This window comes from Symphalangus syndactylus, chromosome 3, assembly GCF_028878055.3.
Source record: "Symphalangus syndactylus isolate Jambi chromosome 3, NHGRI_mSymSyn1-v2.1_pri, whole genome shotgun sequence".
NCBI lineage: Eukaryota > Metazoa > Chordata > Mammalia > Primates > Hylobatidae > Symphalangus > Symphalangus syndactylus.
Genome location: NC_072425.2, coordinates 139,982,500 through 139,997,276, shown reverse-complemented (window position 1 = coordinate 139,997,276; position 14,777 = coordinate 139,982,500). Strand labels below are relative to the sequence as shown.

Genomic DNA, 14,777 nt, shown 5'->3' with positions numbered 1-14,777 from the left:
GGCCCTGAGCCAGTGATCCAGACTACAGACACAGTAGGAGCTGAAGGCAGAGGAGCGGGGTGGGAGAGGCTGGGAATCTCCATGCAGAGGTGGCCCTTGAGGAGGCACTAAAAAGAAGGCATTGGACTTGGGTAGTTGAAGAGGAAAAAGAAAGGCAGACTGAAGTGTCTGTGTCCCAGAATGCTGGGCTGGTGTGTAGCACACAGTGGGCAGCCCATAAATCCTTTCCACCTAAAGAATGGGAAACATCCCTTAGGCCATTCATTGTTGTTGTCATTTTAGGTCTAACACTTTTTAGATGTTTTGCTCCACAATGTCTTCATTCAGGAATGGGTTATAAGCGCATTAATTACAGTACACTCAGGGAATAAAAAGCATTCTTTTGGCTTTCTTCCGGTTTTCTTCCATACAAAAGTTTTACTGCCTCTGTCAAAGGTCCTGCCATAAATCAAGCACTGTGATTTTACCTTGATTATTATCATTTTTTTTCAGTCTCCATAGAGACTATCCAAAATTGCCAATGCCGACTATATTTCAAGTCATCATGGCGAGTATTAGGAAAAGTTTTCAGTTAGCAATAATTGCACCTTGTATAAACCTCACTGGTTATGATGTTGCCACTGGGAAAAGCTTTTTACCTCGATCATTTTATCATTAGCTGAGAATCCTATGGTTTTCCTTGGTGACAATTATGAAAGCTACAGGTTGCAATAATCTTATATGCTTCAAATGTATTTTCTATAATAATTTAAATAACTAGAAATACATGGTCATAGAGTTCTAGCATTTTGCAGCTGAGATGGACCTTGAAGGTCATTTAGACTAATCCTTCATTTAATAAAGGAGAAATTTAAGGGTTTGAAAAAGTTGAGATTTGCCCAGTCATGCATCAAGTAAATAGCAGGTTGAGGCCCAGAAATTCATCTCTCGTGACCCAGCCCATTACCCATAATGCATAGCAAATCTTACGCTATTTCCTTTGTGCCTGGTTCCTGTTGACCAAGCTTCCCTGGCTCTCTATCATGCCTGGTAGTGGATCCTGTCCTCTACATCCCACAGCCATGAGACATTTCAGTCCCCATCCTCTCAACTTCTAGGTATGGCCTCACCGGCATCAACTTTCAGGAAGCTTTGGGTGAATGACTTTTTATTTCTTTTTTTTGCAACTCTTAAGAGCGGCCTGGAGGCCACTGGGGAGGAAAAGAGATGATTCAGGCTGTCCCTTCTTTCTAACCTCTCTGAAGCTGGGGTAAAACTTATTATTATTTTTACTATGTTTATCACTGTATGTAGTTTTAACTGATGTCAACACGCTCTATAGGTTCAGTAATTTCAAAGGACTCATCTCTTCTTAGGCAGGGATAAAGCCTGGTCCAAGGGTGGCTCCACATACACGGGTCAAGAAAAACCTGAGCTTCTAGTGCTTTTTCTGTTTCTTTTTCTGTTTTTTTTTTTTTTTGAGATGGAGTCTCACTCTGTCACCCAGGCTGCAGTGCAGTGGCACAATCTTGGCTCACTGCAACTTCCACCTGCCAGGTTCAAGCAATTCTCCTGCCTCAGTCTCCCTAGTAGCTGGGACTACAGGTGAGCACCATCATGCCTGGCTAACCTTTTTTATTATTTTTTTCTTTTTTTGATACGGAGTCTTGCTGTGTCACCCATGCTGGAGTGCAGTGGCACGATCTTGGCTCGCTGCAACCTTCGCTTTCCAGGTTCAAGCGATTCTCCTGCCTCAGCCTCCCGAGTAGCAGGAACTATAGGCTCCTGCCACAACGCCCGGCTAATTTTTGTAATTTTTAGTAGAGATGGGGTTTCACCATATTGGCCAGGCTGGTCTCGAACTCCTGACCTTGTGATCCACCCACCTCGGCCTCCCAAAGTGCTGGGATTACAGGCGTGAGCCAACGGGCCTGACCTAATCTTTGTATTTTTGGTAGAGACAGGGTTTCACTATGTTGGCCAAGCTGGTCTCAAACTCCTGACCTCAGGCGATCCACCCATCTTGGTCTCCCAAATTGCTGGGATTACAGGTGTGAGCTACTGTGCCTGATCTTTTTCTGTTTCTTCTAGAAAAACAGTGTGGACAATTTCAGAAAAATCTTCCCTGAAATCACATTTATGATGTCAAAGTAGTAAACCTATGGCCAAAAAGGATGTCATCATGCTAAATGACCAGTTGGTAAGCTTTTATATTCTGAAAATGAGGGTTTGGTGAAGCTCTGGGAATTCCCATCCAGTTTTCAGGAATAGTGTCACCATTGTCTAGGAATCATAAGTAACTGCCAACTCCAAAAGGAATCAGATTTGGGAGCAGCACAGAGTTGGACAATTCTTTGGAACTGTGGTTTTTCCTGCATGTCTTTCCATGCCTTCCTTCTGTGTGGGGTTCTAACTCAGTATGTTGGAAGTGTGATATGATTATTTTCTTCCAGCAAACAGCACCCTTGGAAAAACAGGTAGGGTTGGCTGGCTGAGCAGGCAATGGCTCCTCTGAGCAGAAGCCAGTCTTACCCGTAGGAAAGTGGGTAATTCTTCTCAGGCATAAAAATAAACCCTTAAGTGATAAGAACTCAGTCACGATCATTACTTCTATTCAGCAGTATCGCTTGAAACACACTTAAAATGCAATCTAGCAGGTAACCTTTAGCTGTTGTGCTCTTTGATGCCATTTGTCTTCAGGATCGATGGCAGCATTTTCAATTTCCTTGGCATTCTGAATAGAAGTCTTGTCTGTGACTCTGATGGGGTAGGAGATCTAGGTAGGTAAAACACATACAGCATGTTAACTGGACTCATTTTAGTCTTAGAGCCATGGGACTCAAGTCTGTGCACTCTAGAAAATGGTCCTGCCGGGCTAGGTTTTATTTTCAGTTAATTTCAAGGATTCATCTCATCAGTCCTCAGGGACCTGATTGTTCTCAAGGAAAATGGGAATAAACAATGTTTTCTCTTGCAGACACGGAGAGAAAAATGGTGCATTAAGGTCAAACTATTACTTACTTTACATGCTCAATACATACTCGGGGACCCAATTTTAGTACAGTTATCTGAACTGGATGCAGCAAGTAACGTTTGATCACGCCAATAGAAACACTATGAAATAACACTATACGCCAAGATGATGACGACAACAGAAGTAACAATGTTTTCTACACATGGAATGCTCGCGGTGTGCCAGCATCTGTCCTAGGCCCTTAGCATACAATGTTCTCAGGTAATCCTCACAACCACCTTATCAGGTATGCATATATTATTACCCCCTTTTTGCAAATGAGAAAACAAAGGTACAGAGAGGTTAAGTAATTTGCCCAGGATCAACAGCTAGTAAGTAGAAGAGCTGGGTGGTCTATCTCCGGAGCCTGCACATCCAACAATGTTGCTGACTAACTTATTAGAAATATCCTAGATCTACACAATTAGTAGGTTTGGTACTCAGAATTTGAATAATGTAAAGTTGGTGGTTCTCAACTTTAGTTAGATATTAGAAAAACTGAGGAAATTAAAAAAAATACTAATGCCCTGATCCCACCTCAAACCCATTAAATCATAAGCTCTGGGGGTGGCCCCAGATACCAATATATTTTAAAAGTTCCCTATCTACTATTTAAAAAAATTAAAAAAGACCAGGTGCGGTGGCTCACGCCTATAATCCCAGCACTCTGGGAAGCCAAGGTGGATGGATCATGAGGGCAGGAGTTCAAGACTAGCCTGGCAAAGATGGTGAAACCCCATCTCTACTAAAAATACAAAAAAAAAAAAAAAAAAAAATTAGCCAGGCGTGGTGGCTGGTGCCTGTAATTCCAGCTACTTGGGAGGCTGAGGCAGACAATTGCTTAAACCTGGGAGGCGGAGGTTGCTGTGAGCTGAGATCATGCCACTGCACTCCAGCCTGGGCGACAGAGTGAGCCTCCATCTCAAAATAAATAAATAAATAAATAAATAAATAAATAAATAAATAAATAAAAATAAATAAATAGATAAATAAATAAATAAAAAGCTCCCCAGGTAGGTCTAATCTGCAGCCAGGTTTGGGAACCATGAATGAAGGCAGCTACGCAAGATTTAGGTCCCTAAGTTATTTAAGGGCCCTTCATTGCCTCCATTAGTTACCTGTTTTAAATCAAGAAATTAGTGTCTGTGCTATGTGGCATTCTAGCCATCAGGATGTACTGCAGGAAGCAAACTTAAACTTATGCAATCTTAAAGCTGGAAAAGATTTCGGAGATAATCCAGTTCTCCAGTACATTCACACCATCCCTGGTAGATGTTTACTCGCTGTCTGCCTAAATTCATGCCCCATTTCCTGGCAAGACTTACCTGTTTGTCAGTATTAGTATATGTTTAAAGATCTTCTATGAGTTGAGGAGGAGAAAAGAAATCTGTTTTATGCATGATGAACATATTGCTCCCTAACTGAGCAACCTGAATGCCAGAAAGCTTTTCTTCATATGAGCAGATATATGTCTCTGTATTTTCTATCCCTCTGCCCTCTGGAATAACACAGAACAGACTAATCCCTTCTTCAGACAACAGCTCTGCATGGGTAGAAGCTGACCCTGGTCTCCTGTGAGCCTGCTCTTATTTAGAGGACCGACTGTCTCATTCCCCTGTGCTGCAGTACTCAGGTCAGCCTCCTCTGCCCACTCTCTGCTCCACTCCCAGGAAGTGCTGTCAAGTCTCTCCCTTCTGAACTGATGTAATTAGTTTTAAAATTTAGATTTAGGACTTTACATGCGTTTTGTTACATTTCCTCTGGCAGGCGGGCTGTGTAGTGGAGAAGCAACAAGGTGTGTGACTAGAAAGAACTTGGGTTTGGGGATCTGTCCTGTTTGTGTTCAGATCTCCCCTCTGCTGTTTTTTTTTTTTTTTGAGACGGAGTCTTGCTCTGTCGCCCAGGCTGGAGTGCAGTGTCACAATCTCGGCTCACTGCAAGCTCTGCCTCCTGGGTTCACGCCATTCTCCTGCCTCAGCCTCCTGAGTAAGTGGGACTACAGGCGCCCGCCACCACGCCCAGCTAATTTTTTGTATTTTTAGTAGAGACATGGTTTCACCGTGTTAGCCAGGATGGTCTCGATCTCCTGACCTCGTGATCCGCCTGCCTCGGTCTCCCAAAGTGCTGGGATTACAGACGTGAGCCACCAAGGCCAGCTATTTATCATATTTCTATCTCAGTCCCTCTCACCGTGCTAGTTCAAGAGGAAACACTAGATCATTATAAAAGTATTAGATTTCATAGCTTTTCTCAACGTTATAGCAAAGGTTTCAATCCCATATGACCATGATGTTCAACAGAAACATGGCTCATTTAAAAGAAAAATCAACTCTATTTTGGAGGAGAAATGAAGGTCAAGAGTCAAAAAACTAACTAAGCTGACTTAGCAGGCAAGGAAATCATCCTTCTCAAACCTCAAAGTGGGGATGACTGAGAGAAACTGTCGTCTGGAGCCTGGGAAAAAGGAAGTTGAACTCTTTCATAGATCTGCCATGAAGATGCTGATTCCCTGACTTTTGTTAAGTGTCTAAGAAATAAAGGGGACTTAGTTTAGTTAATTCAGGTTATTACTGTTGATACTGTTTGATTGACAATGATGGAATCTCTTATATAGCACTGGTGAAAAGTTTATAAATTAAAAATACAGTGTCCCATGCTTCCTCTTCCAGAAAAGGTAGGATATAAAATATTTCCCTCCACAGGCTGTTTAGGTAGAACACAGTGGCTGAATCACCCCAGTGAGATCCCTGGGCAAGTAAAGCATACTTCTACATTATCTCTTTCAAAGTGGAATGGGACACAACCTCTGCCAGCTACTTTTTTTTTTTTTTTTTGTGAACCATTCTATTAATACCAATCAAATCGAGAAAATGATCAAATGAAATTGCATTTTGAGCATCATAAGCTGTGTAATGTCTATTCTGTTAAATTGGGGCCTATAATTGCTTCTCTACTGAAAAGATACAACAAAGACAGCAATCATGGCTTGTCATTATCCCGGACTAGAAAACCGGCCTTTGCAGGGAGGACTTCAAAGGCTTGTGGTTCTCGAATTGCATTTGGCTGCTATTGTTGAAGCACAGGCAATCTTGATGAGGTGTTTACACTGAGGTAAGGCGCAGAGCAGAGCGGCTGAGTGCCTGGGTCTAGAGCCATTAAAAAATTGTACATTATGTTCCTTGCTTTGAAGTGAGGGTTTGTAGGTAGGAAAGCAACTCAGATTGAGTACAGCTGAGCTAGATTGGGCTGCTACTTCTTGCTCAAAGAAACTCATCAGGTTCTTACAGAATCAGAGAGCACTACAAAAAAAGTTGGTGCTTTACCGAGAGCTGTATGTGAGTCAGTGAATCCGCGTAAAGACACACTGAAACATGTTTAAATAAGGATGTTACCGTTAAGTTCTGCAATCACTGGAGGTTTTGCCTTTTTTCCTTTATATTCTGTTTTTACTACTGACCTTATGTTTAGATGTTGTGGGGAGCCCCACATTAATTTATTGGGTTCTCTGTTACTCTCATTCTTTGACAGTATTGACAACTAGCACATATCCAAATTAAATAGAGTTGATTTTTTAAGTAGTATTAGCTTACCATCATTCCAACACCTATTATTCAATTCCTTGCTTCCAGGCATAATACTGGATTCAGTGAGCATTTCTCCATTAACTTGGCTAAGGAGTGAGCTGAAGTATTTAATTCTCTACCCTGTTTCTAATATACCTTGCTGTGTGTCAATTCACACCTGCTCATGCCAGCACTGCTGCCGCCTGTGTTTATACACAGCCAGCAAAAGAGGTGGAGACACAATGATAGAAATTGTCTGCCAGTCTGCCACTGTAAGGCTGCAACCCTGATATTTAGCACAGCTGTTTCCATTATCCAAAGGTTTGTGTTATTCAGCTGTTTAGAGGCAAAAGACATGAAATATTTTGGCTCTGCTCTTGGCCACAGTCTCCATTCCTATAGATTACCTCATAATGTATTTAGCATGCACACGTTCAGTGAGAATTGGATGGCACTGAAAGCTTTTTTTTTTTTTCGTATTTTTAGTATAGATGGAGTTTTGCCATGTTGGCCAGGCTGGTCTTGAACTCCTGACCTCAAGTGATCCGCCCACCTCAGCCTCCCAAAGTGCTGGGATTACAGGTGTGAGCCACTATGCCTGGACATGAAACCTTTGAATATATTTTTTTCTACATTCATTTTCAGCTTAAGATATTTGAACTTTAAAAAGCCCCAAGCTAATGGTCAGTCACCTACTTAAAAACTCTTCGATACTTTTCCATTACCCTCAGCCTTCAAAGATCTATACGGCCCTGTGGCCTCGGGTTCCTGTCTACTTCCTCAGCCATGGCCCCTTGCTCTCTTCCTGCTGTACCTTCCAGTTTTGCTGATGCGCCAGGGGCACCATTGTCTCTAGGTCTTTGCATATGCCATTCTTTGCCTGGAAATTCACTTATTTAGGGAATTTCTTTGCCCCTTCACTTCACTTACATTTTTTTTTTTTTTTTTTTTGAGAGAGTCTCTCTCTGTTGCCCAGGCTGGAGTGCAGTAGCATAATCTTGGCTCACTGCAACCTCCGCCTCTCGGGTTCAAGTGATTCTCCTGCCTCAGTCTCCCGAGTAGCTGGGATTAAAGGCGTGCACCACCATGCCTGGCTAATTTTTGTAATTTTAGTAGAAATGTGGTTTCACCCTGTTAGCCAGGCTGGTGCCAAACTCCTGACCTCAAGTGATCTGCCACCTGAGCCTCCCAAAGTGCTGGGATTACAGGCGTGACCCACTGTGCCCGGCCCACTTCACTTATTCTGACCCATCCCGTCCACTGTTCAGCCTTGGCTGAAATATAACTTTTTCCAGAAAGCCTTCCTTGCCACCCCAGAGGCGGCTACAACAGCTGCATCTGAGCGCATGGCCTTAGTACTCTGTACTTTCCTTTTGTAACAAGTATCACCCTGGTAACTGTTTCCCCCCCTCCCCGCCCCCAACTTCTGGACTGTAAATTCCAGGAAGGCAGGAAAAAGGACGGACCATGTGCAGGGCTGTCTTGCTGTATAGCTCTAGGGGTACTACTCACCTGTGCTATGCTCCGAATGTGCCTGGCATCTAGATGGTCAATAAGTACAAAGGCATGAAAAGATCAATCTGGGTTGCTCACTGAACTTGCATTTATATCAGAATACGTATACTCTACTTGTTTATCTGGTTAGAAGTGTGGTTTATTTTAAAGCCAGGTAGCCGGCTATTGACAAAATAAGGTGGAAACTAGAACTTCATCTTCCATTCCACTCTCCCTTGTTCCCAGCTTCAGTTCCTGAAATTTGCATTTGCTACTCCCTCTTCCAGAAATCCTCTTTCTCCAAATATTCGCATGGCGTGCCCTCTCGCCTCCTCCATATCTTCTCAGGGAGACTCTGCCTCATGGCCCATTTAAAGTTGTAATTTCCCACCACCTCAGCAATCCTTAGCAGTTCTGCCCAGCTTTATTTGTCTCCTTACATCCTTAAAATATGGAACTTACCATGCACCAATGCACTGATTTATCTATTTTGTCTGTTGTCCATCTCCTTCCTCAGGAGGCCTGGGATTTTTGTCTGTTTTTGTTCAGGGATGTATCCCAAGCACCTATGACAATGTCTGACACATAATCATCTCTCAATAAATACATGCTAGGCTGGACGCAGTGGCTCACACCTGTAATCCCAGCACTTTGGGAGGCTGAGGTGGGCAGATCACTTGAAACCAGAAGTTCAAGACCAGCCTGGCCAATATGGCAAAACCCTGTCTCTACTAAAAATACAAAAATTAGCTGGGTGTGGTGGCTCACGCCTGTAATCTCAGCTACTTGGGAGACTGAGGCATGAGAGTCGTTTGGACCCAGGAGGCAGAGGTTGCAGTGAGCTGAGATGGCACCACTGCATTCCAACCTGGTGACAGAGTGAGACTGTGTCTCCAAAATAAATAAATAAGTAAAATAAAATAAATAAATACATGCTAAATGAATAATGGCCATTTTTAAAAATGTGAAAGAGATTTTTAGGACTATCTCATATAACCTACAGAAAGATTGATTATCCAGCAATCTGAACTCTCCATAACAAACTAAGAATATGTAAGCATGACCTCTGAATGGACACATTAGCGATAAAAAAAAAAAAAAAAATCACAAAGCTCACACATTGCACTGAAATTGCTCCATTACTAAAATCCTTAAATGAATTCATATGACTTAGAGGAAAGGCCTAACATTTGAACACAGGGGTTTTAAAATTTGAGCATGTATCAAAATCACTTGGAAGGCTTGTTAAAACACAGATTGCTGGGCCTCACCCCAGAGTTTCTGACACAGGAGGTCTGGCATGGGGCCCAAGAATTTCCACTTGTAGTAAGTTCCCAGGTGATGCTGATGCTCCTGGTCTGAGGAACACAATATGAGAGCTTCTGCTTTAAAATGACACACAAGGGCCTGCAGGAAAGACGTCTGACGATTTCTCTAACCTAAATATCCACATTCTCATCCTCACAATCTAGCCACATACAACTACAGCACTATCCACCTTCTCCTTAACTAACTCACTGGATGAAGTGACGTTTTCTAGTCTTGAAGATATCCTGAGGCCATAGCTAAATGCTTATGGCTGCTAGGCTCTCTCTGGTACACCTTGGTACTTCTACCTCCCCTTGTTGAGTTGTATGTTTACCAAGGGTCTTTTCCATTTGTTCCCAAACCTGTTTATTCCTATTGTACCTGTTGTTAAAATTAGGAAATGTATTTAAAGATTAGATAACCTGAAGAAATCTGAGCATGAATAGAGAGGTGTTATGTTCATGAAAACTTAGTTAAATGATTTAGAATGACCCAATAAAGCAAATGGCAAAGTAACATTTTGGGGGCGGGGGGAAATATAAAAGATTAGGGGAAACATTCACAAAAACCTAGCAATTATGGCCAGGTGCGGTAGCCCACGCCTGTAATCTCAGCACTTTGGGAGGCTGACGTGGGAGCATCACTTGAGGCCAGGAGTTTGAGAGCAGCCAGGCAAAACCCTGTCTCTACTAAAAACACAAAATTTAGCTGGGCGTCGTGGCAAGTGCCTGTAATCCCAGCTACTCCGTGGCTGAGGCATGAGAATTACTTGAACCTGGGAGGTGGAGGCTGCAGTAAGCCAAGATCGTGCCACGGCACTCTAGCCTGTTGACAGAGGGAGACTACATCTCAAAAACAAACAACAACAAAAAAAAACAAACAAAAAACAAAAAACCAAAACACACCTAGAAATTATGTTCTTAAATTGTTTCTTAAGGTTTTTTAAGTTTGTACTTTGCTATCAAGAAATCAAAACTGCAAATCATAGATGCTCTCAAACTGATGCAAGAAACAAACTGATGCAAGAAAAACAATGAAACTCCAAACAATAGAATCTGCACTGGTAAAAAAGACCTTGGCCGCTTGGTAAAAAAAAACTGGTGAATTAGTGTATATTTATATACGTTAAGTGAAAGTCAAGTAATTACGGTATATAGTTATCATTTTTCATATCTGCTTTAACCAATTTAAAAACAAAATTTTATTAATATATAATGTTTGTACATATTTATGGGGTATATGTGATATTTTGTTATATATACAGAATGTGTATTGAACAAGATTATGTGGGGTATCCATCACCTCAAGTATTTATCATTTCTTTGCATTGGGAACATTTCAAATGCTCTCTGCTAGCTACTTTGAAATATACAACACAGTTTTACTAACTATAGTCACCTAACTTTGCTATGGAATATTAGAATTTATTCATTCTATCTAACTGTATGTTTTTACCAACTGACCAACCTCTCTTCATCTTCCCTACCCCCCAGACCCTTCCCAGCCTCTGGTAACTATCATTCTGCCTTTTACCTCCATGAAATCTTTGATTTAATTGACCAACTACCAGTTCTTGACCAGCAGTATAGAAGTTCTTTCTGTACTGACAGCTTTCTACTTAAATAGTGTTCTTTCATGACTTGATGCCACTGCTCCTGCCCCCTTTGCCTGCAGTGCCCTTACTACCCACTTCCACCTGTTAACTTCTCTTTAGGGCTGGGTGCTGTGGCTCACACCTGTAATCCCAGCACTTCGGGAGGCTGAGGCGGGCAGATCACTTGAAGTCAGGAGTTCAAGACCAGCCTGGCTAACATGGTGAAACCCCTGCCTCTACTAAAAATACAAAACTTAGCCAGGCGTGGTGGCGGGTGCCTGTAATCCCAGCTACTTGGGAGGCTGATGCAGGAGAATTGCTTGAACCCAGGAGGCAGAGGTTGCAGTGAGCTGAGATGGCGCCACTGCACTCCAACCTGGGTGACAGGGCGAGACTCTGTCTCAAAAAACACAAACAAAAATAAAAACAAAAAATTACCCTTTTTCATTTTAAAGAATCAGTTCCATGATTGCCTCTTGTGTGAAGCCCCCTCTGACTTCCCTGGACAGTCAGGCACCTTTTCTTCCGGGTTCTTGGGGACCTTATCTGATACTAGCACAGCAGTTTTCACTTGGTATTGACTGTTTACATGTCTGCTTCCCATTCTGCCACAAGCTCCTTAACAGCAGATACAGACAGCAGCAGAAAATGACTGCAGGCTCATAGCAGTCTGGGTCATTTAACAAAGAGGCAAAGAAGCGATCACATTGCCACAGCTTTGTACTTTACTACAGAATGGTGCAATATGACCTGTGTAAGGCAGCATAGAATTATCAGGTATGGCAGGTACATTTTGAAAACTATCCTTAAAAATGATAGAAATTTATGTTAAATTTCTGGTTTTCAAAGGGGCATGCTTTGGTTATGCGGAAAATTTTTTTTCTTATGGATCCCTCTTCAATAATGTCAAATTAATGAAGTGTCACTCTATAGATCATACAAATTGGTAGTTTAAGCAGCTAAGTGTTGAACAGTGCACACAAGAAAGAGGCCTTAAAAATGGCTCGTATTGAAAAAAATCATAAAGTTCAATTGAAATTATGCTGTCATAAGTAAGTGCTCTTATAGTAATAGCAGAGGGCAAAATAAGAAAATTTATCAATCGATGAACATCTATGGAGTTCCTACTCTGTAGAAGAATAATTTTCACATGTATAATAGGATAGGTGGGACTCAAAAGCACCACCAGGCCGGGCGTGGTGGCTCACACCTGTAATTCAAGCACTTTAGGAGGCTGAGGTGGGCAGATCACGAGGTCAGGAGGTCGAGACCAGCCTGACCAACATGGTGAAGCCTCGTCTCTACTAAAAATAGAAAAATTAGCCAGGCGTGGTGGTAGACGCCTATAATCCCAGCTACTCAGGAGGCTGAGGCAGGAGAATCGCTTGAACCAGGGAAGCGGAAGTTGCAGTGAGCGGAGATCACGTCACCGCACTCCAGCCTGGGCTACGGAGTGAGACTCTGTCTCAAAAAAACAAACAAACAAAAAAAAAAAAACAACAAAAAAAACACCACCACCAATCTGAAGAATCCTATAAGAAAATAATTCTATGTTTCTAACCAAATATAATTACAAAAAGATGACCATAACTTAAATAAAGGTAAAGCTTAATCTTATAGACAACCAAAAGTTTCACTAAATTTAAAACTATGAAAAAGAGCAATATATCCTTTAGGTGGTAACCTTCCACATTAGGAGACTGTAAATTTAAACCAAACATTCAATAATAAATACAACTTTTATTTATATAAGGCTGTAAGATTATAAAAAGCTTTCACATTGCATATCTCATTTGATCATCTCGATAATTCTGAGTCTGTAGTGTAAGGCAAACATTTGTAATTTTACTTTAATGAGGAAGAATAAGACTCAGTAACTGAGTTTGTGATTTGCCAAAATAATAAATGGCTCCAAATGGGACTCAAATCAGGTCTTTTGACTTCAAATTCCAGTGTTTAACAGCACAAGTTCTTGTTAATCCCCCCTCCGCTTTTTTTTTTTTTGTTTTGAAAACAATGAAATTTTGAACCAAAGAAAAAGTATTTAAAAATTACATTTCTTCATCAAATATTTAGCTAGTGCTTGCTGTATGCCAGGATCTGGGAATTCAAAGATGAACAATTCCATGATCGTAAGGAGTAGATAGTCATCTTTACATGATGAAGACAGTGCAGTGTGGGGTTATGGGTTCTGCAGGAGATGTTCAGGAATGAGGGAGGTAGTGGAAGGAGGATCTTCAGAAAGCCTTTACAAAGGCAGAGACATATGAGCTGAATCTCAAAAGGAGGATAAGGTTTTCCTAAGCAAACAAGCCAGGGCAAGAGTAGCCCATCAGCATGAACAAAGAAGGGGCTAGAGGAAATGCCGGGTCTGGGCTCTGTGAGTTCCTGGAGTATGGCCGGGTGTTTGACATACGTAGGGAGTGATGAAGGATGAGGCTACAGGAGCAGGAAGGAGCCAGGTCAGGAAGGGCCTTTCGTACCACTCAAGAGTTTGAGTTTTATTTTGAAGGTAACATGGCATCACATTAAGCAGTGTTGAAAGAATTACCCTATGAAATTGTACTTCAAAACTAAAGTACCAAATACATGATCCAGAGTTATTAATAAATTCCTTATTTTAAAGTGTAAATATTTGAAACAGTATCTGAGACCACGTGCAATTGTTAAATACTGTCAACTAGTTGCATACAAGATTGTAGCGTTCTGTAATCCCTAGGACAGTGTTTGATTGATTGCGGACCCTCAAGAGACAGCATGGCGAGTGTGGGGTGTGCCTGGATAGGCCCCCTTTGTAGGCAGTCTTTTGAGAGTCTCACCATCGAATGGCCTCCTAGGGCATGTGAATGTTATTGTTTTGCCTACACTTTGTTCTTACTCTGTCTGAAGTTATATCTCTTTCATTTTGAGGCAATGTAGCCTTAAAAAAAGAGAAAGCCGGTTAGAAGGGCCTCTTCCCTGGGTGGAATCTTCTCCCGTGGTGTAAGGAGTCCCTAGTGGTAACGATAGCTTTTCTTCACTGAGTGTCTGCCCCGAGTCCGTAGCTTTGTATAGATTCTTCAAATAGCCCTCCAAAGCAGAAACATATATATATGATATATATTTATATTCCTCGTTTGCTTCCTCCATATATAGATGAGGAAGGTGAGGTGAGGTTTATTTTTATTTATTCTTAATTTTGACTATTTTCTCTTTTTTTGGGGGGGACAGAGTCTTACTCTGTTATCCAGGATGGAGTGCAGTGGTGAGATCCACTCACTGCAGCCTTGGCCTCCCGGCTCAAGTGATCCTTCCATCTCAGCCTCTGGAGTGGCTGGGACTACAGGCGTGCCCCATCATGGCCAGCTAATTTTTGCATTTTTTGGTGGAGACGAGGTTGAGCTAATACGGGTTATGCTGAAGAGCCAGGATTTAATCCATGATTGACTCTCAAATAAGTATTTTGTTTTGGTTTTAGTTTTTCTCCCTCAATATTTCATTGTTCCCTAGCAAAAACGCTGCTACCAGGGATGGGGTCAACCAAAGCTCTTCCTCTAGATCTTGCATACTTTTCTCTTTCTTATCCATTCGTGCCTCCACTTGAATGATACATCCTCAGAGAGACCTTCCCCAAGCACCTGGCTAGGCATCCCAGTTTAACCTTTTTTTTTTTTTTTTTTTTTTTTTTTGAGATGGAGTCACACTCTGTCACCTAGGCTGGAGTTCAGTGGCGAGATCTCGGCTCACTGCAACCTCCGCCTCCCAGGTTCAAGCGATTCTCCTGCCTCAGCCTCTTGAGTAGGTGGGATTACATGTGCGCACCACAAGGCCCAGCTAAGTTTTGTAT

At 41.9% G+C, this 14,777-nt stretch overlaps 1 protein-coding gene and 1 non-coding gene across 17 annotated transcripts in view; both read right to left on the bottom strand.

The window, feature by feature from the left end:
* The window catches only part of JHY (junctional cadherin complex regulator), a 92,162-nt gene that overhangs the window by 51,016 nt on the left and 26,369 nt on the right, over positions 1 to 14,777 (bottom strand). For 13 of the 16 annotated variants that reach the window (XR_008656792.2, XR_008656793.2, XR_008656794.2 and 10 more), the window contains exon 4: positions 2,642 to 2,755. The exons of the other annotated variants lie outside the window; for them this stretch is intronic. Coding sequence is in view for 10 of the 13 variants with exons in the window: in XM_055273520.2 (XP_055129495.1) it covers positions 2,642 to 2,755 (114 nt within the window). In the remaining 3 variants the exon portion in view is untranslated. The remainder of the gene's footprint in view (positions 1 to 2,641; positions 2,756 to 14,777) is intronic. 16 annotated transcript variants of the gene reach the window in all.
* Positions 493 to 632, bottom strand: LOC129480028 (U4 spliceosomal RNA). Its single transcript, XR_008656921.1, has one exon. It is a non-coding gene; the product is annotated as a U4 spliceosomal RNA (small nuclear RNA).